At 47.5% G+C, this 22,334-nt stretch overlaps 2 protein-coding genes across 3 annotated transcripts in view; both read left to right on the top strand.

Annotated features, from left to right (window-relative positions):
* The first annotated feature begins 176 nt into the window (after window positions 1–176).
* LOC125948040 (proton-coupled amino acid transporter-like protein CG1139) lies at window positions 177–14,914 on the top strand. Of its 2 annotated transcripts, XM_049673677.1 has the most exons (9): window positions 183–298; window positions 824–1,346; window positions 12,316–12,381; window positions 12,485–12,883; window positions 12,980–13,148; window positions 13,221–13,412; window positions 13,491–13,669; window positions 13,747–13,922; window positions 14,007–14,914. In XM_049673677.1, the coding sequence occupies exons 3-9, from the start codon at window positions 12,323–12,325 to the stop codon at window positions 14,258–14,260; spliced, it is 1,428 nt and encodes a 475-aa protein (XP_049529634.1). In that variant the 5' UTR covers window positions 183–298; window positions 824–1,346; window positions 12,316–12,322; the 3' UTR covers window positions 14,261–14,914. The 2 variants fall into 2 exon arrangements, with proteins under 2 accessions (XP_049529632.1, XP_049529634.1); XM_049673675.1 differs by having other exon boundaries at window positions 177–1,346.
* Window positions 14,915–19,474: 4,560 nt separating this feature from the next.
* LOC125948041 (proton-coupled amino acid transporter-like protein CG1139) overlaps window positions 19,475–22,334 on the top strand; it is a 5,405-nt gene continuing 2,545 nt past the window's right edge. The window contains exons 1-2 of the mRNA XM_049673678.1: window positions 19,475–19,696; window positions 22,047–22,325. Coding sequence (XP_049529635.1) covers window positions 22,192–22,325 — 134 coding nt within the window. The 5' untranslated portion in view covers window positions 19,475–19,696; window positions 22,047–22,191. The remainder of the gene's footprint in view (window positions 19,697–22,046; window positions 22,326–22,334) is intronic.

The following is a 22,334-nucleotide window of genomic DNA, read 5'->3' as shown; positions in this document are numbered from 1 at the left end:
CATCCCTTTCGCTCGCCAATTCAGGTGACAAGTGGTGGCGACGGCGGTAGCGGCGTTAGTAGTGGTAGCGGGCGAGGGCGCCCTCGGTTGCAGCGGCAGCGACGACGGCGGCAGTACCAGCATCAGCGGTCTGTGTGTCTACTAGCAGCCGGGTGTCGTGAGCTCGGCTTCAGTTAAGCGTCTTCCGCCGAACCGATCAGCCGTGTTTTGAGCCGGGGCCAGAGCAGTAGCAGCAGCAGCAACAGAAGCAACAAGAGCATCAGTCCTTCGCGGGCATCCAACCGTGCATCACTCAACGGTACACCTCTCTCTCTCTCTACACACTCCGCTTAGTCACCGGCTTAGGAGGCGATCCGTGATCGTAGTGCCAGTTATAATCGCCGCACAGTGGAGGACAATAGACGGCACGAGATTTTGGCGATCAACGCTCAGCAGCAGCAGCCACGAGCTCAGCCAAGTGCCAACACCTCGACTAATCGCCCTAAACTAAGGCTCTATTCACGGTCGATCGTATCCTGGCGCAGCGCAGCGCAGGGAGTCTATTTTGAGGAACGACGACGACGACGAATCTTGGATTGTTCTGTTCTGTTTCCGTGGCTCGATCGTTGAGTTGAGTTGTCAGTGTCAATGTCGGTGGCGACTCATCAAGCGAAGAGGACTCTTTCCACCTAGGAACCGACCGATCGTACCTGTCGTCGAAGCTGTCATTGTTCCTGGTTCCGTAGGCTGCCCCCCCGTTCGTCACGCTTCGAACGTGATACAGCTCGTGAGCGCATTTTTTTTAAAGTTACGATTGTTTAAATCAAATATTTATCACCTCAAGACGGCGCACCGCCGGAGTAGCGACGGAGAGACCGAACGAGACCACACGGACAGTGGCGGACAGTGGTGCTACCCCCGCTCGTCGACACGTCCCACGATCATCGGACGGAATGTAAAAAGTGATCATACCGGACCGCCACTCGCCGTAACGCTGAAGTGCTTTGAAGTGTATCGAATATTTTATCAAAGTCAAGTCTTAGGCTGTGTGAGTGTGCTACTGGCTAGTGGGAAAGCGTTTGTTTGTGACAACGCGAGTAGTAGCTTGGGCAGCTCAGGCACACCAGCAACCGAAGGCGCCGTCGACGACACCCAGACGGATTGGTTTTTTGTGCGTGTGTTTTCGTTAGCGGTAAAAAAGAACTGTTTTTATCAAAGAACGATTGTGTCCGTATAGAGAGGAAGCTTTGAGGCAATTAGAATAGATAGGGGCCACCACCAAAACCAGGAACCGGACGGAATTGACTTGTTCGAACACATTCGCACCTTCGTGATTTCGTGTAAGCTGCACTCCCAACTCCTGCAAGGTAAGCAAAGCATCCTAAGATCTAGTGTTCTTATTATGATGTTTTCAGTGCATCGGTTGTTCGGTGACGTAAGGCCAGCCGGAAAACAAATCTTCTTCAGCACCTCAGTAGCCGGTGCATTCGCAAAACCACAACAATGGTCTCTCGGTGTGCCGATTAGGGAGGACAAAAGAGAGACGATTTGGTGTGCGGTGTGGTTTTAGTAGCTTCTTCCGTAACACCCCAGGACGCTGACGCACAAATCTCGAACTCCGTGACAGCAGCTTCTACGGTGGGGCGTGAAAAATGTCGGAAAACTTGACGTGTACCGTTCGAAACCATCATGTTTGATGACCTTTTCTGTCAACAGAGCGGACGGACGGATTTTGATGCATATTTCCAACCTCAGCAGCGCGTTTGTTGCGGTTGCATCCCCTCCACCCTCGGATCGACTGAGACGGAAGGAAGTGTGCTTTCGAGCAATTGCCCCGAGATTAGCAATCTAGCAAAGCGGAGTCTCCCGGACCGCCTACCGGAGTGTTGTCAACAGCCAAGCAGGCTGGTAGCAGCAGCAGCAGTCGTCGGTGAAGTAGTTTTCCGTGATAAACAATTGGCAGATTGATGGCAACGAGGGTGGAGGGATGGATTGATGTAGGTGCGGAGACGAGACGGTTTACGGTGTTGTTGCTACCGAGCAGATGGTCAAATATTTGATCTGCGAACCGTTTCTTTCCAGCATTCCGGAGTGGAGCAGCGAAGCAATATTTGCGCAACTCATTTGTTCGACAGGCCCGGGGACAGGGATGTTGATAGCGTCATGCTTGACTGTGTGTGGATGTCGTGCATGCATCATTCCCACTGTCGTCCAGCCATCGTCAGCGAAGGTGGAAGGCGGTGCTGGAGAAATTAAAATATTTTCGGAAAAGCATTCTTTTTATAAATAGATACCGTTGCTCGGGCCAATTTGTGGAGTGTGCTGAGTACAGTAGCTCCAAACCGTGTCGTGCGTTCGTTCTGCGTTAACTCTTTGGGTAAATTGATAAAATCAATAGACATTCCTTGGGGGATCAGGGATCTTACGGTGGGGGAGGGTGCATAAATCACTGCTTGGCGCCTTTGAGTCGCTAGTGAGGGGTCGTAAAGTGAACTGGTTTATTTGGCCAAAGTTGTTACACTCAAAACTGAAGGCGGTGGCCGCGACGCCAGGGAGGGTTCGCATGCGGCATGCGTCTCGCCCCATTTCGGACGATCTGACGATCGCGTGCTCCCTCTCGCGCTTACTGATGACGAGCGCCAATTGGGGAAGTAAAATTATTTATAAACTGTAAAACCAACCCCGCCCCCCCCCGCAAACCACATTCCCCGGACTAGACCATAAGCTAGACCGCCGCTCAGGTCCGCCCTTTGGCAACCGCACAGTCATCTGACGCAAATATAGGAATAACATATTTGTCTGCCAAAAAAACGAGGGAAATGGCGGGGGGAACCACCGGATTTGCGATCCACGTCCGATGAAAGATAAGAAAGATGAAGAGAAGACGAAGAAGAAAGGAAGGCAGTGAGAGAGGAGGAGATGAAATCATGCAAACAACAAACCTCGTAAAGAAGACAACGAAACGATCGACGAAAGACGCGAATTTTAACTCCAACCGGACCGGTTACGCGTGGAGGCGGGTCCGGGGATTTTGTTTTGTTTCTTCTCGTCCATTGCTTCTCCGACCGGCGTTTGCTGATCATAAATCCCGGTGGATAGAAGAAGAAACGAAAGTGGACTGTTTACCATTGACAGTTAGAAGACCTTGGTCCATGCAAATCCGACACTGAAAGCTTTCGTTCCATCGTCACCTGGGTGCTGGGAGTGGGAATTCCATTGCTTACGCACTGGAACCGTGGCCGTGGAGTGGGATTCCCCAAACCCTTCCCGCCACCTGCTTCAAGGTGCGTGTTCGGTGCGTGATCAGCTTCTGTAATACCGAGCCCGCGGAGCGTTTAATGTGACCGACGCCAGTTGACGACAGTTTAGCCGCCAAGGTTCACCGAGTTCAAGCCCCAGCGGGGTTTTTTTTTTGGTTTTGTTTTGTTTCACGTTGTGACCACTACCGGGTTGCTCGCTTGAAATAGTTCCCATTTTAGGAATGTTTATAATTAACCTCGGACCGAGACGTGTGCCAAGCGCAGCGCGCACCAACGAGACGAGACGAGATGATGAACAAAAATTCTGCGGGATTACCATCATTGGGCAACGGTCCACCGCGTTGCCGGTCGACTCGTATCAGGTGCTTCGGTAGGACCAGAACACCGAGAGGCGAAACGAAGAGAAGCGTGAGACGGAGGAATAGTATTTCTTGTTTATCGCGAAGAGCGGGACCGAGATGATTGATTAGCCGCATCATTCGAGCTTGAGTAGCGTCTACAGACTCGCGCATTTGTGTGTTTCTCTTGTGTGTCTTACGATCTTTAAGATAAAACAAACAAACAAAGCGCACACACCTACACATCTAGCGAACGCTAAGAGCATTAGCAGTAAGGTGTGGAGTCAAAACACTGGCCAGCAACCAGCACGCACCGAGCATGATGTCATTGTTTTTGGAGATACTTTCGTTTCCTTCGTCGCGAACGCAAATCCCGGTACACCCGGTTCTGGGTGCCTCGATCCCGCTCGGAACTCGAGAATGAGAACGGTGAAAGGGGGGGGCGGAAAAACCCGTCCACATCGTGGCCAGTTGTGCGGTGGTCGTGGTGGGTTTTACCGGGACAAGGTCGACGCTTGTGGCCACGACGCGAGCCACGAGGCACTTTGGCAAACGCCCGGTGGAGGCAGGTCACGTCACGGCTCTCTTGGGCGGTAGTGGGCCACGACCACGCGCCCATCTGTTTGTTGGCGTTAGCGGAACAACATACACACACACACACACGCCCAGACAGAGTCTGCGTTGTCCCCAGCCCCCCTGGCTTAATGGCGTGGCACGTGGTTTGTTAAAGCGTTTTTCGTGGGTTTTTTCTTGAATTTAAAGCGCACGAAAAGCACCAAATGTCACCGAATGCAGATCCAAGTTGGCATCCCCGTCTTAGCCGGTTTGGCCGTCATATTTTTAAATGAATTCTATATTTTATGCCCACATCCACAGCGCGCTGGCGTTGGCCACGGTTGGTTTGAAATCAATAAAAAGCGCAACATCGCGTTTTCGCAATTTAATGGTTTTCGTTTGCCCGAGAAATGCTCGACCGCTTGAGCAAGAATTGAGCCGCGTCAACCTCAACCAATAAACCTTGGTAAGATATTGTCAGCCAAGTAAGTCGCACAAAACTCGGAACGGAAATCACCCTTCAATGATTACCGCGGTGGCAGTGCGCGTGGTGTCAGGATGTTGATTAACTCTCTCACTTGCCGAATATTGAATCAAACCGATTATACCCCGCGAAAACCAGCACCGGACCGGATCAGGTTCCAACTTGGGTGTCGGTATTAACCAGCATTCCCTTTTACTAGAGTGCTTATTAGCGTTAATTAAGCGTTCGCTCCGCTCGATTCCACTCCTTTTGCGATCAACAGGTTTCGACGGGCGGGGGCCAGTGTTTTCCAGTGTTTTGGGGAGTTCCCACAGGGATGGAGGGAACTGTTATTGATAAAAACCAGTCCTTGAGTGTGTTGAGGAGCTTCAAAAGGTATTCAATTTTATTTTGTCAAGTCTCCAATTCATCACTACGTTCATTACCGCGTGCAATGTTAATATCAAGGTTCAAGGTGATTGGTTCCTGTGATTGTTGACATGATGATCTTCCTTCCATTGCTTCTTTTTTTTTTGTTTTGTTCAATATTGCACACACATCAACAACACCCTGTCTGTCGATCCGTGCAATTTACTTTCACTAGTGACGCAGCAAACAAAAACTTTTGCTCACCGCCATTCGTCGCCAGCGTGCGACATTCGTCGAGGGAATACAAATGGCATCGTCCGGAGCGTTCGGACGATGCTTCCTTTGCATCGCAAACATGACGATGCCGAACGGGGCCGGTTTTTTGCGCATTCAGGAAGTGGCAGCAGCGAACCGGTACCGGCAACAGGATCTTTGCAGAACACAACACTCCCAGACACTGGCGACAGACGAGACAGACAGGGATCTGGCTATCCTTGAGCATTCGAGGAATTGTTTTTTGTTTCCCTCTAGACGGATAGCCGGGAGAAGAAGTCTGAACCTTTTCAAGACTAAAACCAAAAGACGATAACAGAATCACTGTTCAGTAGATGTAAAGGAGGAAAAGAACGTCCCAACAGGTCCGTGCCAGCCGACACACACACAGACACACATGCAGCGTCTTCAGAAACAACAGGTACCTCATCAATCTGAGAGTGAACAAGGGTGGGACAACGTTTCAACCAAAGCCCAGAGCGATCCCAGAGCTCTGGCCGGACAAATTATGTGCACGTGAAGACAGTTTTATGCGCAGCACACGTCGATCGTACGATCTACGAGCGTAAAATATGGCCCGGTCTGAACGGACAACGGAGAGCGACGTTGGCACTTCCTGCTTGGAAGAAACGGACAGTGCTGAATGCGAGTTTGATAGATCATGTCTGTTTAGTGTCGTTTTTGAGTGACATAAATGGAGATTAATGTCATTCGCTCAAAAGATCCTAACAGTGATTAATACTGATTAATACAGTGATCATTCGATCAAACGTTGAGTATTTTTCGAAAACACCTCCTCAAAAGCACTCATCCTACCACATCCAGCCGGCAGTGTGCAGGGACAGTTTGCAATTTCTTGCGTCTTTCCTCTTTCGAAACTACGGACCACGCCCCGGGGGGGACCGGGTACGCAAATGATGCCAATTTTGGCTGATATCTTGATCCGGCGATGGTCAACGGAACACACCACTGCCACTGACGGTGTCTCTGACCATTGCGACAACCATTTTCCCACACACGAGAGAACATCGCCGAAGATCAACATCACCGTCACCGTCATCATCATCATCATCATCATCATAATCATCGGGAGGAGAGAAGAAAATGAGAACACCAAAAGTGCAACACGATAAGTGCCGTCGAAATTACTCCGCCAAAAAGGGAAAAATACAGAGAGAGAGAGAGAGAGAGAGAGAGAGAGAGAAAACATCGCCTGACCAAAGCGACGATCGTCCCCCCCGCTTTAGGCAGAAGATTGCTTTTATGTCGATGATATGGCCAGGCCCCCTCCGGCTTCGAAGTTGTCGAAAATCGATGTCGAAGCAGCATAGTCCTAGAGTCCAATTTATGGTTGTGTCGTGATAGAGCCTAAAAGATTCCGAGCGGGTAACCAATAACAGAAGATTGTTCGCTGTCGCTAGTGGTAGGAGAAGATCATCTGGAAATGGCGATCGTAAAGCGGTAAACCAGTTTGCAGATCGTTTTTTGTTTTACTTCTATTTTATCGGCTGCCGAAGGACAAACAATCGGTTTTCGTTTTTTAGGTTTCTTATCTCACCTGCTATCTATTGCGACTGTTGCGACTTTCATTCGCGTGCGTTTTTTTTTTTTTTTGGGGGTTTGGACTTTCCCAATTCTCACTCAGACCTGCGGACTTCAAATAATTCCTTGAAGAGAATCGAGATCGTGTAGATTAATATTATTGCCAGTTGACTACTACTTCTCCTTCTCCTCCGCGTCGTCGTCCAGACACAATAAATCTTCTGCGAATGATCGCATTACTTTCCGCCCCCCTTTTCCCGTTGACACGATCTTGACACTCATAGCGTCCGTCAGCGGAATGTCCAATTCATCAAAATGCCACCAAAAGCGAAGCGAAAATGACGCCACAAGGTGCGGCCACACAAAGTGTAGCATAACTTTGGCACAAAACACACACCTGAGCGGGGTTACCGGGGGTGCGGTGCACGCCAGCAGATCGCTGACACGGTTCGCCACCGCGAGCTCCATCCGATCCGGTTTGAACCGGTTTTCGGTCTTCGATCGCTTATGCATATTCATGAGGGTGCCCCGGGGTCTTCTAGCGCATGGTCTCGCAGTGTGCCGAAATGCGCGACGAAAGCCACGGAGCACAGCTCACAAGGGACCGGCTTCCGTTGACGTTTGCGACCATTTTTACTGCCATGCCAAACGGTTGTAACTTAAAAGTCAAACTTCAACTTCAACTTTTGCCCAGTTGCGTTGCGTTCTTACAGCAGCACGATCTTGCTCTAGGTGTTGTGCCCGATTTGCACGAATTGACGAACACAAAGTAGCGCAGTGTGAGCGAGCGGAGGTGATCCGACTGACCGACCACCGTCCGGAAAGCCCAAAAACGGCGAAAACCCCTTCACGCCACGCCATCGGCTAACGCACGCTAATTAACAACGGCTGCCGGGACGGGTGCAGTAGTAGGCCAACGCGGCAGGTGCAGTGGCAGAGCTTTCATTTCGTTCGCCTTGAACCGAATTGGCGGGTACTTGCGAATGATTATTAGTCATGACGACCGCGGCCACCATGCCATGGGTGGGTTGACGGAGATCTGTACGGAACACCCTCTTGGTTTGTCCTGCGTGGTGCCGTGCGTGGTGGTCTGGTCGGACAAAAAGTGCAAAATGTGCGAGAAACGTAATACCTCTAAAACCACAAAATTTGTCGCCATTTGCGTCGACAAATCCCGGGGCCGGTTGACACTCTTACAATCTTACATTGTTGCGCTTTGCCAAACGGTCTTTGCTCAGCGGTGGTGGACAAGTGTTTGCAATGCCGGCCTAAAACTTGGCACAAAATTTGCTTACGCACCATGCGCACTACTAGCGGCGAATGCATTCCTGTCCTGACAAGTTGGTAGGACAGAGATTCCTCGATAAGTTGTATCTTGAAAAACAGAAGAGGAAATCGGTTATCAGGTGTATTTATGTGTCTTGTGTGAGTTTTTTAATCAATTATAAAACGTAACCGTTATTTTTTAATGGTTTTATGCAAGTTGTATGCCTGTAAGATATCAACAAAAAAAAATATACAAGTTGTACATTAGATTATGCAGCTTGTTCACTATATGATTCTCACAACAAATAATTACTAAGAACGATATTATATTATGAAGATACACAGAAAATAATTTGTTTCGCAAAGACTCTTCTCCAGACTGGATACTATATTTTCGAAAAAAGAGATTCTATTTTTTGAACCCCTCTTATCTGTGCTTCTAGAAGAATGTCAGACAAACACAATGATATATGTTTTAAATAAATCGGCATTTTACGCTGGAGCTGTCTCTAACCAAAAATGGTAAAAACTTCTGCATACTGAAGCTAGTTTATTGCAAAGTGTGTAGGAACTACCAGGTTACTGAATTAGAATTATTCAAATTCAAATCACTCGCCAACTCGTACACCTTGCGCTGTATTTGGTATCAGCTAAGTGCTTGCGTGTGATGCTTGTGACTGTCCGCTGATCACAAAACCGATTTCGAATCCATTACTCCATTTGAAAACATCAACTTGACCCAATGTTTTCGATGAGATGCAGATCAGTTGATCAGTCGATCAGTTCTGCCCAGTGCTTTACGATGCAAAATATATACTCTACGATCTACCCTTTACTGATCTAAAGCTCAAATTCCGCAATAACCGATTTTATGTTTCTAGTTCCTGCCGCCGGCGGGGCATATGGCGTTACAACTTACCAATTGGATTAGCCACTTATTCAGATATCACTCGTTACGACTGCTGCCTGCAACCGGGCCGCTAACCGTTTTTATGTCCCATCGAGCCATTGCCCACTCGAGACACACAGACACCGCTATAAATTATCCCTTAAATCTTTCTCTGTTAAATTTGCCTGTGAGAATGTATATTTTTTTTTTATTGCTTTATTGTAATTTACCGCCTGCGGTAATAAGCACAACTTATCAGTACTACAGTTTCGCAAGCGCAAGCCCGTTCCCGTTCTTGGCACTTGAGCCACTTACGCTGGCGACACTTGCCATGGCTGGACGCGTTTTGTGGACACAGCCGGCGTGGAAGCACCTCTGGGCCTCCCATTGCATGCACTGTTGTCGTTGCAAGTGTCTGGACGGAATGTATTTCAGGTTCAACACACTCTGTTCCTATCAGCGCACCACCTTCCAAGTGGCAATGAAGCAGATCCAAGCCACTCTCGTGTATCTCTGGGTCTGAAGCCTGATGTGCATTTACAGAGTATAGATGTAAATGTTCTGTTCCATTCTTATGCAAAAAGCAAAAACATTCATCTCCTGACCGATACGCAGATGCGGAGGATGCACACAATTTGTGAGGGAGCAGTATCTGCCTCGTGTATCTGCTACGTCTACAATCATCAGCGCAGATCGCGCGTCTAATTTAAATCTAATTTGTGGTCCAAATCAAAACAGCTGTTTGCTCCTGCCCCTGAACCACCTGCACGATACGCACGATAGCGGTACGCGGTGCGGTCATTGTGCACTGCAAGGTCAATGTCAATTGTGGACGATGTGGCGCAACAATTAAATGTTTGTGGCATTTGAACTACTTCCGTTTTGCGGACCGCGTACTGGTCAGACTCTGGCGCTGACATCCGACGCAGCGCATCATCATAACCACCAGCAGCAGCAGCAGCAGCAGCACAACCACAAGCACAAACACATCATCGGAAGCTGACGGGGTGTTAGCGGATTGCATCCCGCATTGTGCCGCACGCCTGCGCAAAAGACGCTGACATTATTCAATTGATGCGCGCCGGTTCGTGGCCGCCGCGCCGCGACAGCGCCGCGATCGACGCCCCGTTGTCTATAGTTGCTCGGCACGGCAAGTGTCGGGCTGCGGATATTCGGATGCCGGAATGACAACCGATTTCTCTGTTGACGCTCACGCATGCACCCCGCGCTGTGATTGAGTGATTATGGAATTATGTGGACAACTTTATTCGAATTAACCTCGCCCTTTACAACGGCCACTCGACTCCACCACCGATTGGACCACCATTTTCAAGGCCACCGTCCGGACCGTGGTGGACCCCGTGGTGGCCACGTGCCAGTCTAACCGGCCCACCGGCGGAACAAAACCCGAATCGACGCATTGCGAATTTCAATCCATTCCAGATGATCAGCTGAAGGGCTGCTGATACTGGGGGAACCGGTTCCGTGAGACACCGGCAATCCGGTTCGTAGGCCGTTCGAACGATCGGTACCCGGACATATTGGTGTGTCTCCTAGACCAAGCCACGGACCTTGCCGCCATTTACTGCTTTGGCCACCGGAAAACCGGTTGCCGGCTGATTGTCGATTGACGTCGTGGCCACCCCGCTGCGTGATCATAGATCATAGAACGAGAGCAGCACGAATTCAAAGTCATCGTTCGGATCGATTCGGTCTGGGTGTTCTACCAGCGGTAGCCTCGCTCACCTTCACCATTCGTGGCGGAGCTGTTAGTGTGGAAGGGAAGGGAAGGGAGGACGTTGAACAATGGAATTTACCACGATTTTAAGGGTGATCTACTGGGGAGTAGCAGCTGTTCGTGGAGGCGCCAACCATTTGCCACTACCACACACTGTTGTGGGTTTTTCTTCTGTTTGTATGGATACTGCGACGACATGATGATGATGATAATGATGGTAAACAAATGATTTGGTTTATCGTTTGTCGTTCATTGTTGTGCCGCGAGAAGGTTATAGCTGATAGGGCTGTGATTGTGGTTTGATGACTTCATTTTTGAGTTGATTTGAGCCATTCCACAGCATGACAAGTCAATTCAAATGGAGTCATTTCATTCATTTGCATTTGCTTGCCTTAGTTTTCTACAAAACATTAAGTCATTGATACGTTGATTCGAGACAAAATGGGATTTGTTTTGGAAAATTTAAGTAACAAACCTGTATTTTTTTGTATCGTTTAAGTCATATTAAACTGCTGTAAAGTGGGGATGAGAGGCATGGCTTCAAAAAGTCACTTTGTCACCTGAGATGTAAAATTCACATTTTCTTCGATTAGATGATGATTTTTTCCTGGAAATTCCATGGATTTTTTCTGGAAAAAAAATATTTTCAATTTTGGATAACATAATGAAGTAGAACAAGTGATGATTTTCACAAATTTGAGTTAAGAAACGAATTTTACACAATAATCAAAAGAAGCTACAATTTCTATACAAGCTTGACGAGTCTACGTTAAGAATGAAGTGCAGATGAAGTACTAACAAAATTAATACATTTCAAGTGATAATGGTTCACTGAGGAATGTTGAACGCTCAGTTTGTTTTGAACGCCGTATCTTTGGTAGTTTTGTTTAAAAAAACCAAAAATATTGCACAATCATCTCGAAACATTCCGTAATCACCCAAAATTGGTGAAACAATGTTAATTTTTTTATATACTTTACCACCGCAATCTTTTAATGAATGCCACAGCCACACTTAAATGGAAAACTGCAAATGAAATGATATCACAAATGTGTCTAAATCACACTAAATAGCAAAGCGAAAGAGAGAGAGCATTGTGATGATTATCAACAAAATTAGAAGCAAATTTCACACTGGCCAATGCCGCTACTTAACTGCAGAGCGGCTCAGGCAGCAGACAACGTCGCTGCGATTCACACTTTCCGTTGTAAAGATAACCGTTGCCTTTATTGCGTTCACATAAATCCTTCCCATGCTCTGCACGTTTGCATTTGCCGTCCATAAACTTTAACGAGCTGGGCTTCTGGGCCCGCCGCTCGTTTCGCTCGAAGCTCGCAAAGAAGCAAATGCTGAAAACGTTTCAACACAACGTGTTTTGCGCTGCTTGCCAAAAGTGCGGCCGCGGATTGTCTCTTGCGGACTGCGTTTGCATACTGTTTGATTATCCTGCCAGCGTCACTGCACAGCGTCGTGCCTATCATCAATATATCGGTAATACCCCGCAATCCGGTACCACATCCGCTCTTTCATTATTCCTTCCGATGACTGATAATTAGAGCTTATATCGACCAAGACAACAATACTAATTATTCTTTTTTCTTTTTCATCTCGCACTCCAACAACGACTACTCCAACGACTCCAGCTCCACAATGACGGTAGATAAAGGCCACACCAATACTGGGTTCGTCGGGGACGAGGGAATCAATGGGTAAGTGGGGATCGACGGTGATCCCCGGCCTTATGCAATCGACCATGAGGACGATTCTCATGTTCTCTCTTCCTTTCTCTCTTTGTCTCTCTTTGTCTTCCAGCAAAAAGCTTTCCCAGGCTAAGACCATCGATCCCAACATGTACACGCTGGAGATCCAGGAGAAGAAGCCCGGCCTCGAGACGGATTACGATCCGTATCAGCATCGGCACGTGGAGCACCCGACGACGAGCAACGAAACGTTGATTCACCTGCTGAAGGGTTCCCTCGGTACCGGCATCCTGGCGATGCCGAACGCGTTCCACCATGCCGGCTGGACGGTCGGTGTCATTGGTACCGTGCTGATCGGACTGCTCTGTACCTACTGCATTCATCTGCTGGTGAAGGTCGAGTACGAGCTGTGCAAGCGGAAGCGCGTCCCAAGCCTCAACTACCCCGCCGTTGCGCAAGCGGCCATCCTCGAGGGACCTAACGCACTGAAACCCCTTTCCAAGATCATCATGTAAGTCGGCTGACGATCGCGATCTTGAGTTGCGCCGTTGCGCATATGTAAACGGTGTCGATCTTCATCATTTTCCTTTTCCTCTTCATCTACCAGTCACATTGTCAACGTGTTCCTGCTGATCTACCAGCTCGGCACGTGCTGTGTCTACGTGGTGTTCGTGTCGTCCAACATCAAGGCGATCGCCGACTACTACACCGAAACCGATACCGATGTGCGGTTGTTCATGCTCATCATTCTGCTGCCACTGATCCTGATTAATTGGGTAAGATCAAGGCACCAATCAACCCTCCAATCCACTGATTGACCTTTTTTCATTACCATACACCACCACCAGGTTAGAAATCTGAAATTCTTGGCACCATTCTCGACGATCGCCAACTTCATTACGCTCGTCTCGTTCGGCATCATCCTGTACTACATCTTCCGCGAGCCGATCTCCTTCGAGGCTCGCGATAAGGTCGGCACGATGAGCGGTTTCGCGCTGTTCTTCGGTACGGTACTGTTCGCGCTGGAAGCGATCGGTGTGGTAAGTGTTTGGCCTACCAAGATCATGGGATTTTTGGTGACGTCCTTCCACCTTATCACGGTAATGCTCGACTTACAGATCCTGCCACTGGAGAACGAGATGAAGAAACCGAAAAAGTTTGGCGGCAACTTTGGTGTGCTGAACAAGGCCATGATCCTGATCGTCACGCTGTACGTCGGTATGGGTTTCTTCGGCTATCTGAACTATGGTTCCGCCATCAAGGGCTCGATAACGCTCAATCTGCCGGAGGGAGAGATGTAAGTCTAAGGGACTAAGCAGTGAACATTACGAAGTGCGACCATTAATTTCCTTCTCTCTCTTTCTCTCTCCTTAGCTTGGCCCAGTGCGTCAAGGGAATGCTGGCGTTTGCCATCTACATCACGCACGGACTGGCGTGCTATGTCGCGATCGACATTACCTGGAATGACTATTTGAGGAAAAGCCTGGGCGAATCCCCGCGCAGCACCTTCTACGAGTACATTACGCGCACGGTGCTCGTGCTGATCACATGTAAGCAACCGATCTACTGACCGGATGTAGGCTGAGATGAATTAAAGCACTAACATCATATCTTCTTCTCATACCTGCTTGCAGTCCTGTTGGCGGTAGCCATCCCCAATCTGGAGCTCTTCATTTCACTGTTCGGTGCACTGTGCCTTTCGGCGCTCGGTATCGCGTTCCCGGCCCTCATCCAAACCTGCACCTACTGGCACCAGCGGCAAGGTATGGCGAAGGTGTGGATGGTGGCGAAGAACAGCTTCATCGGGATCATCGCCGTGTTTGGGCTGCTGATCGGTACGTCAACGAGCCTGATCGAGATTATTCACACCTTCGGTCACGACGATTGAGCTGTTTGGACGAGCTTCCCCTTTTACACCCATTTTGCAAGTAAACTACGGGTGGGCTGTCGCGTATGCGTGTGTGTGTGAGCTCTAAACAAACAAGCGCATCCGCCATACGCGACGCTAGAGAGGAGCAATTCGCCATTCAAACCGATCGTACCCTCCCACCCGACCTGTTCCATACATGTCCATCCCGATAGAAAAGTATTATTTGGCGCGTCGTCAACGTCATCGAAGTGCAGCACCTCGAGGTGACAGCAAACTGTGAAAGGGAAAGCGAGCAGAAAAGTTACGTGGAGGTTTGTGGGAGTCTGCTTGCCGAAGCCATAACCATTCCTATGAGCGAATTGAACAAACCGAAACCCATGGGTGCACCGGATGATGTTGGCGAGTGTTCCCGCCAGGTGTGGCAGGTGGCTCCTGGGACGATTTGTTTTAAATAGATTTTCAGCAGAATTGATCAAAGCATTCAGCATGTTCCCTATGATCGTAACGATCCTATAACTGTGAGGCAGGGCGGAAGGATCCAGCCCACCAACGGACGGACGTATTTGTAAGACTAGATTGCTAGATGAATGAAATGATAAAGCCCCGTCGATCGTCATACATGTGTATATAGTTTAAGCAAGAAAGCAAATAAACCTTTATTTTAATTAAATATTGAAAAAAAACCTTTCCAAGAACAGCTGCAGTAGATCATCTAAACGATGGCTGTGTGCAGTATCGGTTGGATATTGAAGAAACATGAGAAAGAAACCAGTAAAATGTATTTGAATATGTTGGTATGGTAAATACGAACATAAATGGTATTAAAGATTTTTTTTTTCTATTGTTGGATATCATTTCGCTAAGAAATGTATGACAAAGATGTTTTTAGCATATTTTTCTCGTGTTGATGTGTTTTAATACTCTATCCTTATCACATTATTTTTTACTGAGCATGCGTGGCAGTTTTTCTTCTCTAAAATAACAACACAAATGAGTCGAAATTGCTCGCGCTTGAACTCCTTATTGAAAGTGACGTCACATACAGAATTATTAACGTTATTTCGCCCACTTTTTCCCTAAAATTTGCTTTGAAAAATTACAATTAATAAATGCTGAAAGGATAAATGCTGAAATGATAAATCGGTAAAAGACTGAAATAGGCCCCCCCACTCACGGTGAGTTACTGAGTGACCGAAAAAATCGTTGTTTTAATGGTAAAATGTAACTTTTCCACCCCTCCCCCCTCCCCTAATACATTTATTTACGTTTCCGCATATTTTTATGATGGTTTGCTTATCTAAAAAGTGGTATTTAACGATTTTTTCGGTCACTCAGTAACTCACCGTGAGTGGGGGGGCCTATTTCAGTCTTTTACCGATAAATCATAATCAGTCATTAGAGCCATCGTGTGGCTCGTTTGGCCGCAATGTCGCCTGACTCGGTGCCTTACGTCGAACTAAAATTTGTATTGTTTAAAAATGTTTCGGATGATAATGGAATAACTTGTTATGAAAAAAAACTACAGTTTTATCTTCCGGAGAGACTCTTACACCAACCTCATGTTCGTTAAATCTAGAGTTGCCTGGAAAGTTCCTTGATAGCTCAACACAGCCCAAAATTCTAAAAACTGCACAAAAAAGGACTGAAAATCGGATGAAATACACTATTACATATTATCCTTCATTTGAAACGGATTTTAAAAATGTTTTGAGCCTAGTTTTATGTACATTTTAATAAAAAACCTGCTCTTCATTTTCATCACTCTGGGGAACTTTTCATCGCGCCTCAAACTCGCAGAGCGAGAAAGGCAGAAAATTCGCCACCAACCAAAATAGGATAGAACTACGGTGCTCACCGATTTCCCCATCCGAGAGGGGAGGCAGTCGAGAAACGTGCAAAACGTGCAGTCGAGAAAAGTGAACGTTTGAAAAAACCGTTCGTCGGAAAACGTTCCCAAACAATTTTCACACCTCTTTCCTGGTCGGCGTCGGCGAGGGGCAGATTGATTAGATCGTATCAGTCCCTCAGGGATAACCACTTCCTTGCCGCGATCCTTCCGGGTCTTGATCGTTGCTTGCCGCGAGTAATTGGCGCGGGATACGCCAAAAATTGATCCTGGAAAGTGTCTTCATTCCTGGGAATTTTGAGACACTAAAGTTAATAGATTATTAGAAAAACATTGACAAAAATAAACTTTTACTCAATTGCCGGTCGATACTGCTAAACTTTTACAACGAGAACGACGGCGGGAGTCGCAAACGATGCTAATTTGCTCTTATCACATTTATGTTTATCAGAAAATTCACGAAATTTGTTCAAAAAATTAAAAAAAAACTTCCACTTTTTTTGTTCAACAGCTCTATCGTCCAGTATTTATTTATTTCCTTTCTTTCTTTTATAAGCAAAATATTTCCAAAATTACTCAAATTGATTATTTTTTATTCGGTTAAACTTGTCTAGTATTTCCACTAGAAGAGCATTATCCAAAGAAAGAACAATTTTATTCTTCCAACATTGTAGTGTATCCAACATTGTATGCTTACTATTTACAAAATTAAATTAATCTTGCTATTTCTTGGTATAAATCACAAATATTTGCCTCACAGGACATTGGTTTCCGTAAGGTGTTCATTCGATTAGAGAGTGAATAAAATCCGCACGAATTAACTCCTAGAGCATGGTTTAGTTCGTGCCTCCGCCCTGTTAATACTCGGAACCGATGCTGCAGTGTGGTTTGTGGTGTTGATTCGCTCGGTTCACGGTGCTACCGTCCGGTGAACGTAAGGACGATTACGTGTTGTGTCCTGGACTCGCGGACTACGTTTACCTTCCTACGCTCTCGTGTCTATCTCGCGTTTAAAAGGTTCGTCCGTGTGTCCCCTTGAACTATCATTTCTTTTTCTTTTCCCATCCTTACCGCGGCTTTAATGTTTCGTGTTCGACGATTAGGCGCCCCCTTTAAGACCGAGAAGGTGGTTGTTGTTGTTGAAATCGGAGAACACACTTTAAGGTTAAACACAAGGTGCATTTTGGAGTTACATAATTTGCAAACTGCATCGAACGTCCATGCTTGCAACCGGGAACTACTCTCCCGGGAACTCGAGGGCGGTCGAAGCCGCCGCGAAACCACCGTCGAAGACGGCCGCACGTGAGTGAGCTGATGGCGGCATAAATTTAGAACAACATCTCACACCCACTCTCGACGTTGCCAGAGATTTAGGATGAGCAGATGAAGATGCTGCTAGGCATGGGACCGCGAGACGATAAAATGTTGCAACATATTTGCATCATCCCGATCGGGGGAGGAGGGCAACGGTTGTACGAGGTGTACCTTGTGTTTGTGCTTGACGCTTGACCCTTGAACCGATTGCTCCCCTTTTCAACCATTCTATCCACCTTGTCACTAGGTGACCATGATCATAGTAAGGTTTTCGGGAGCGGCGTGCAGCACGTGAATTGAACTTTGCGCTCACGATGTTGGAGGGAGCGCGCTTCACGGCCACGCCAGGACGAGCTAGCACACGCACACTAGTGTCTGCTCGCCATGGCTAGGTCCTTCCGAGACCCCCCTTAAAAGCCTCGTTACCAATTCAGGATTTCGTATCCTGCCGCTTCGGTGTGTTTGTGAGCTCGCTGGGCGGGAAAACTTGTTCCAGGTCTAGGGAGAGATAGAGGAAGAGGACAAGGTGATGCTGGTGAAGACAAGAATGTGTGCGCGGCCGTAGTCGAGGGTATTTATCGTGGGAATCTCGTATTTACGGTTGTACTTTTGCCAATTTGTTTCCTCATTTGCGCTACCATCGTCCTGTTTCGTCCTGTCCACAGAAGGAAGAACGATTATTTAATCCGCAATCAGGAATGCTCACATGTCATAGCCATCAGCATTAAGAGGTTTTGGAGAGATAAATGCAAACATAATTGCACGGTTCGGTTCGGGATTATATTATTATTATTTTCTCATTAAAGGATATTTTAGGAAACATACGTTTAGAGACTGTATTGAGAGTAAACTGCTTCAAGCGATGAGCCCAAATTCTGTATTTACCATTCGATGAAAAGGATATACTTCATTTCGCTACAGTATTGCAATGGATTAGCAGTTGCTAAGGCATTTATCAATGCTTCTAGCAACTAAAAATGGACTTAATTTTTACCTGGACATTGTATACTGATATTTCTCGAAATAAGAGAACAATGCGAAATAAGTGAAAGATGCTCTCAACAAAAGTAGTCTAGTACTCACTGGACGGTGCGTCAGATTATGGAGCAGCAATCATTCCGCCAAGTGGTTTGAAACCAAGTGAAATGTAGAAAGCACGCAAGACAAGTTGTGGATACGCGAACTTCTCAACCAATTAAGTCTTGAAATTGCTGCTTAGGATCGATCGACCGGTAAGTAGTGGGATACAGCTCCTGCTCAAGGTTTGGCCGTAAACATATGTGCAAACGTTGGAACTCCTGGAAAAGGTTAAACTATCGAAAGGGGAAATTTCCACTGACATCATTACACGGCATTATTAATGTTGCCAACCGCTACAACCTAACCGGCATCCCCCTTGGGCCGTTATCCTTGGCGTCGTTTTACGCGCATAGATACCAGGATGGTGGCCAAACGAAAGTGGTCGTGCGGTGATAGTGATCTAAATGGAAGCAACAAGTGAAACACTGACGGATTGTAGCAGCATTAAAGTACCAACCTTTCTCTGGTGCTTCGTCGTAAAACTGTAAGCCCAGCCGTGAAGTGTGAGCCACAGGAGGCGCACTATAAATAGCTCCACCCTACGGACGAATCCTAATTGGAGCTCCGTACGGCACGAACCCACAGCTGGGCCATCAATCATGAAGTGAAGCGCCTACTACAGCACCTACTACAGCGCCTACTGTCATCTCGTGCACCCTCAAAGTGCAGCATCGCATAATCGATGACGTAGGAGGGAGCGCACTCTGCGCGACCTCTGACACCGGCCAGCGCTCGGCCGGCATTTGTGGGACAAAACAATTCCGTTCAATTTAGTCTCGGTATCACGTCACAGCAGCAGTTACGCCGAGGGGTACCGAGTACCGAGCTTGAGATTCCCCAGATATTGAAGGCGCGGTCCCGCGGTACGTCAACAATGGTCTCATCGGTTTCGCGGCGCGGTTCGGTTGCTTCGTTCGCTCGCTCGTGTTCGTCCACAGGAGACATTCTTGCACGCCATCTCCATCTCTCGCGTCGGCGGTTCGCGAAGATCTTCTTCCGGGCCTGGCACTGTCCGGTCTAGGTCCACCCCTCAGCTCGCAGGCAGATTGTGGTCGACCGTCGTCGAAAGCGGAAGTGAATCGTGAGCGAACCAGGGAGCTGGGCGGGATTATAAGCCGCACACAATCGGCTAGTTCGGTGAAACATCACGTACATCCTCGCTGTGATTGAGACCGGGCGACCTTGAGCGCACACACACACACACACAGTATACGGTGGGTTGGAAGGATTGTGTATTAGCTTCTCCGATCCGGAGTTGATCCTTTGAATCGAGCACCCTCGAGAGAGAAGGACTTGTGGTCGTCGAGGTTGTTTACTGTTCAACAATCGGAAAGTGTTGATGAAGTGGCATTGCGTGCTGTAGTTGTTGTGGCAGCGGAAATTGCAAATCCATTGACAAACAGAAACAGAACCACGACGGGTGGGGGGGACGGAACCGGCGTTGTTTTTATTGATTCCCGGTGCGCCGGAAATTGAATTATAAGTGCCAGAAGATCGGTCTCGGAATGATTTACAATGATTTATGCGCATTGTAGATACGATTCCGGTTGTGCAACCGCTCAAAAGGTGGTCATTGTGGATTAGCGGGATAGAGGATTCGTTTTAGTTTTAAGGAAATTCTTTTTATCGCTTTTGTTTGTTCGCGAATCGTTCTTAACGTTTCTGTCGACTTAAAACGTGTTTGAAAACATTTTTACAATAAGTTCTCCCAATAATGTGTCGAAGATGGAATCAAGTCGCATGTTAATTGCAATTGGTTCATGAATTTTTGCTTGAAGAAGAAAGATTTTTGCAAAAATAGTCACTGCTTGATATGTGATGCTGCTTGCACTTTTAAAAGTGGTTCTATGCTAGAAATCCTTACATTCCGGAAGGTTTTCTGATCACATCTTCGCAGTTGTTCTTCCAAATCCATATTCTGTTCAGTTTTATTCTTTAAAGTCACAAAACTTTTATTAACCAAACTGAAATCAATAACAAAAAATACAAATACTTTCAATAGAGAGTCTTTTAAACTATTCTTTTGATATTTTTTAGAATATTTTTTTAGTAACAAACAGTCCTATTGCAATATCGATAGAATAGACATAGTAGAATATGAAAAGGGCTCTCAAAACTATGTTGAAAGAGGGTATCTAGAGTTATAGTTAATTCGTTCCCCTTTTTATTGTTATTAAACTCATCTAATAACAGATCTCCATTACTATAGTTAATACTCACAAATAGAACTGTGTTAGAGCTGAATCCAATGTATCGTATTGCCATCCTGCCAAACGATACCGATGCCAATAACAATGTTTTCCACTATCGACAGCACCTGGCAACCAGCTGGGCCCTTAACCTTGCATATCGAACCTGTCCTGACCGGGAACCGTGAATCGTGCGGTACAATGTTGTAATTCGATCCTTGCCCCTGCACCCGCTCCCGCGTGTCCCGGGGTGTGATCAAACTCGACAACAATATTTCACCCAAACGGTGCCGGGTTGGTCCACTCACTCACTGCGTCCCTCCGTCCGTCCATCCGACCGCTCCGATCCGACATTGAATCTAATTTTGGGGCCGCATCCGCAACACCAACGTTGTTGCCGCCTGCGCGCTAATGCAGCGGCCGAGCGGTCGGTTGACCGAAGGCGGCGGACCCGCCGAGAAGCTTGTTAATCTATTTCAATTAGTTTCAATTCGAACCAAAAGCCAAAGTGGCCAGCACGCGACGTTTAAGCGCTCGGGTACGGTTCGGATTATTCGTTAAACCACATTATCGCGGTCCCCATTGGGCCGGGCCGGGTGGGAGGATAGGTTCTGCCAACAGAGTAGACAGATTTTGCGACCAAAGTTCGCGCTGCACCGTAAAGTCGCGTGAAGTGATTGTGATGCACCACACACTGCTGCTCTGCTCTGCTGTGTGCCCCGATGACCTAATCGAATGCAAGGTGTTGTTGGTGATGCACTGATGCATTTTGGGATATTTTTAGGAAACTAGGTGTTCCTGGTGCTCGAGTTCGCTTCTTTCATCGCCTGGCACCGCTGGTATGTCTTGAAAGCATTCATAAATCAGCATTCTACTCTTGTGGCGCGAGTTCTGGCAACAGATGGAATTTGCAGTCACAGGTCTGTTGGATGTAAACAGATCGCCCTGCACTCATCGGTACCCGGTATCCGTTTTCGTAATGGTAATGGATGTTTGGACGATTTAGAGAAACTAATCTGCATACTGCACTTGAAGCTTGCATCCTGAAGCGTAAATAGAAGAGGGAAATGATGGATAACACACTTCGTGGCATCCGCCACACACTGCCAGGCGCCTCCATCCGCCTGTAGGAGTTTGGTTGTCCTTCGCACGTACCCAACTGAACGGGGCGCGTGCATGCCCTGCCACCAATACGTCACTATCAATTGCAACCAATTTCGCGGGTGTTACGTGAACCGTGGAAGACACAGCACAGACGATTGAACCTCGGAGTAATAACTTCGAATCCTCCTTCCTTTCCAGCAGCGAGCAAGCAACAAGAACGAGTTGCAATTGGTATCACTTAACCGCTTAACTGATTCGTATTCAATTGCAGTGCATTTGCCGAACCCACGTTTACACGTTCGAACCACCAACCCGTCACCCGCTAGGACCGCGGGTCGTCGAGTAGGGCGGTAAGAGTACGGCCCTTACTTACGAGCAGTAGCCACCACAGGACCAGATCGTCTCCACCTGTCACCATGAGCAGCCCCGGGGGTAGTCCCTCGAAGAAGGGAACGAGCGTGGATATGCAAATATTTGCCACCAATGGGAACACGATCGTAGACGAGGGTTACGACCCCCATCTGCACCGCAATCGGCCTCATCCGACGACGTAAGGGCG

This window comes from Anopheles darlingi, chromosome 2 (genome assembly GCF_943734745.1).
Source record: "Anopheles darlingi chromosome 2, idAnoDarlMG_H_01, whole genome shotgun sequence".
In the NCBI taxonomy this organism is placed as follows: Eukaryota; Metazoa; Arthropoda; class Insecta; order Diptera; family Culicidae; genus Anopheles; species Anopheles darlingi.
Note: the sequence above shows the minus strand (reverse complement) of the source record. Positions and strands in the feature narration are given on the sequence as shown.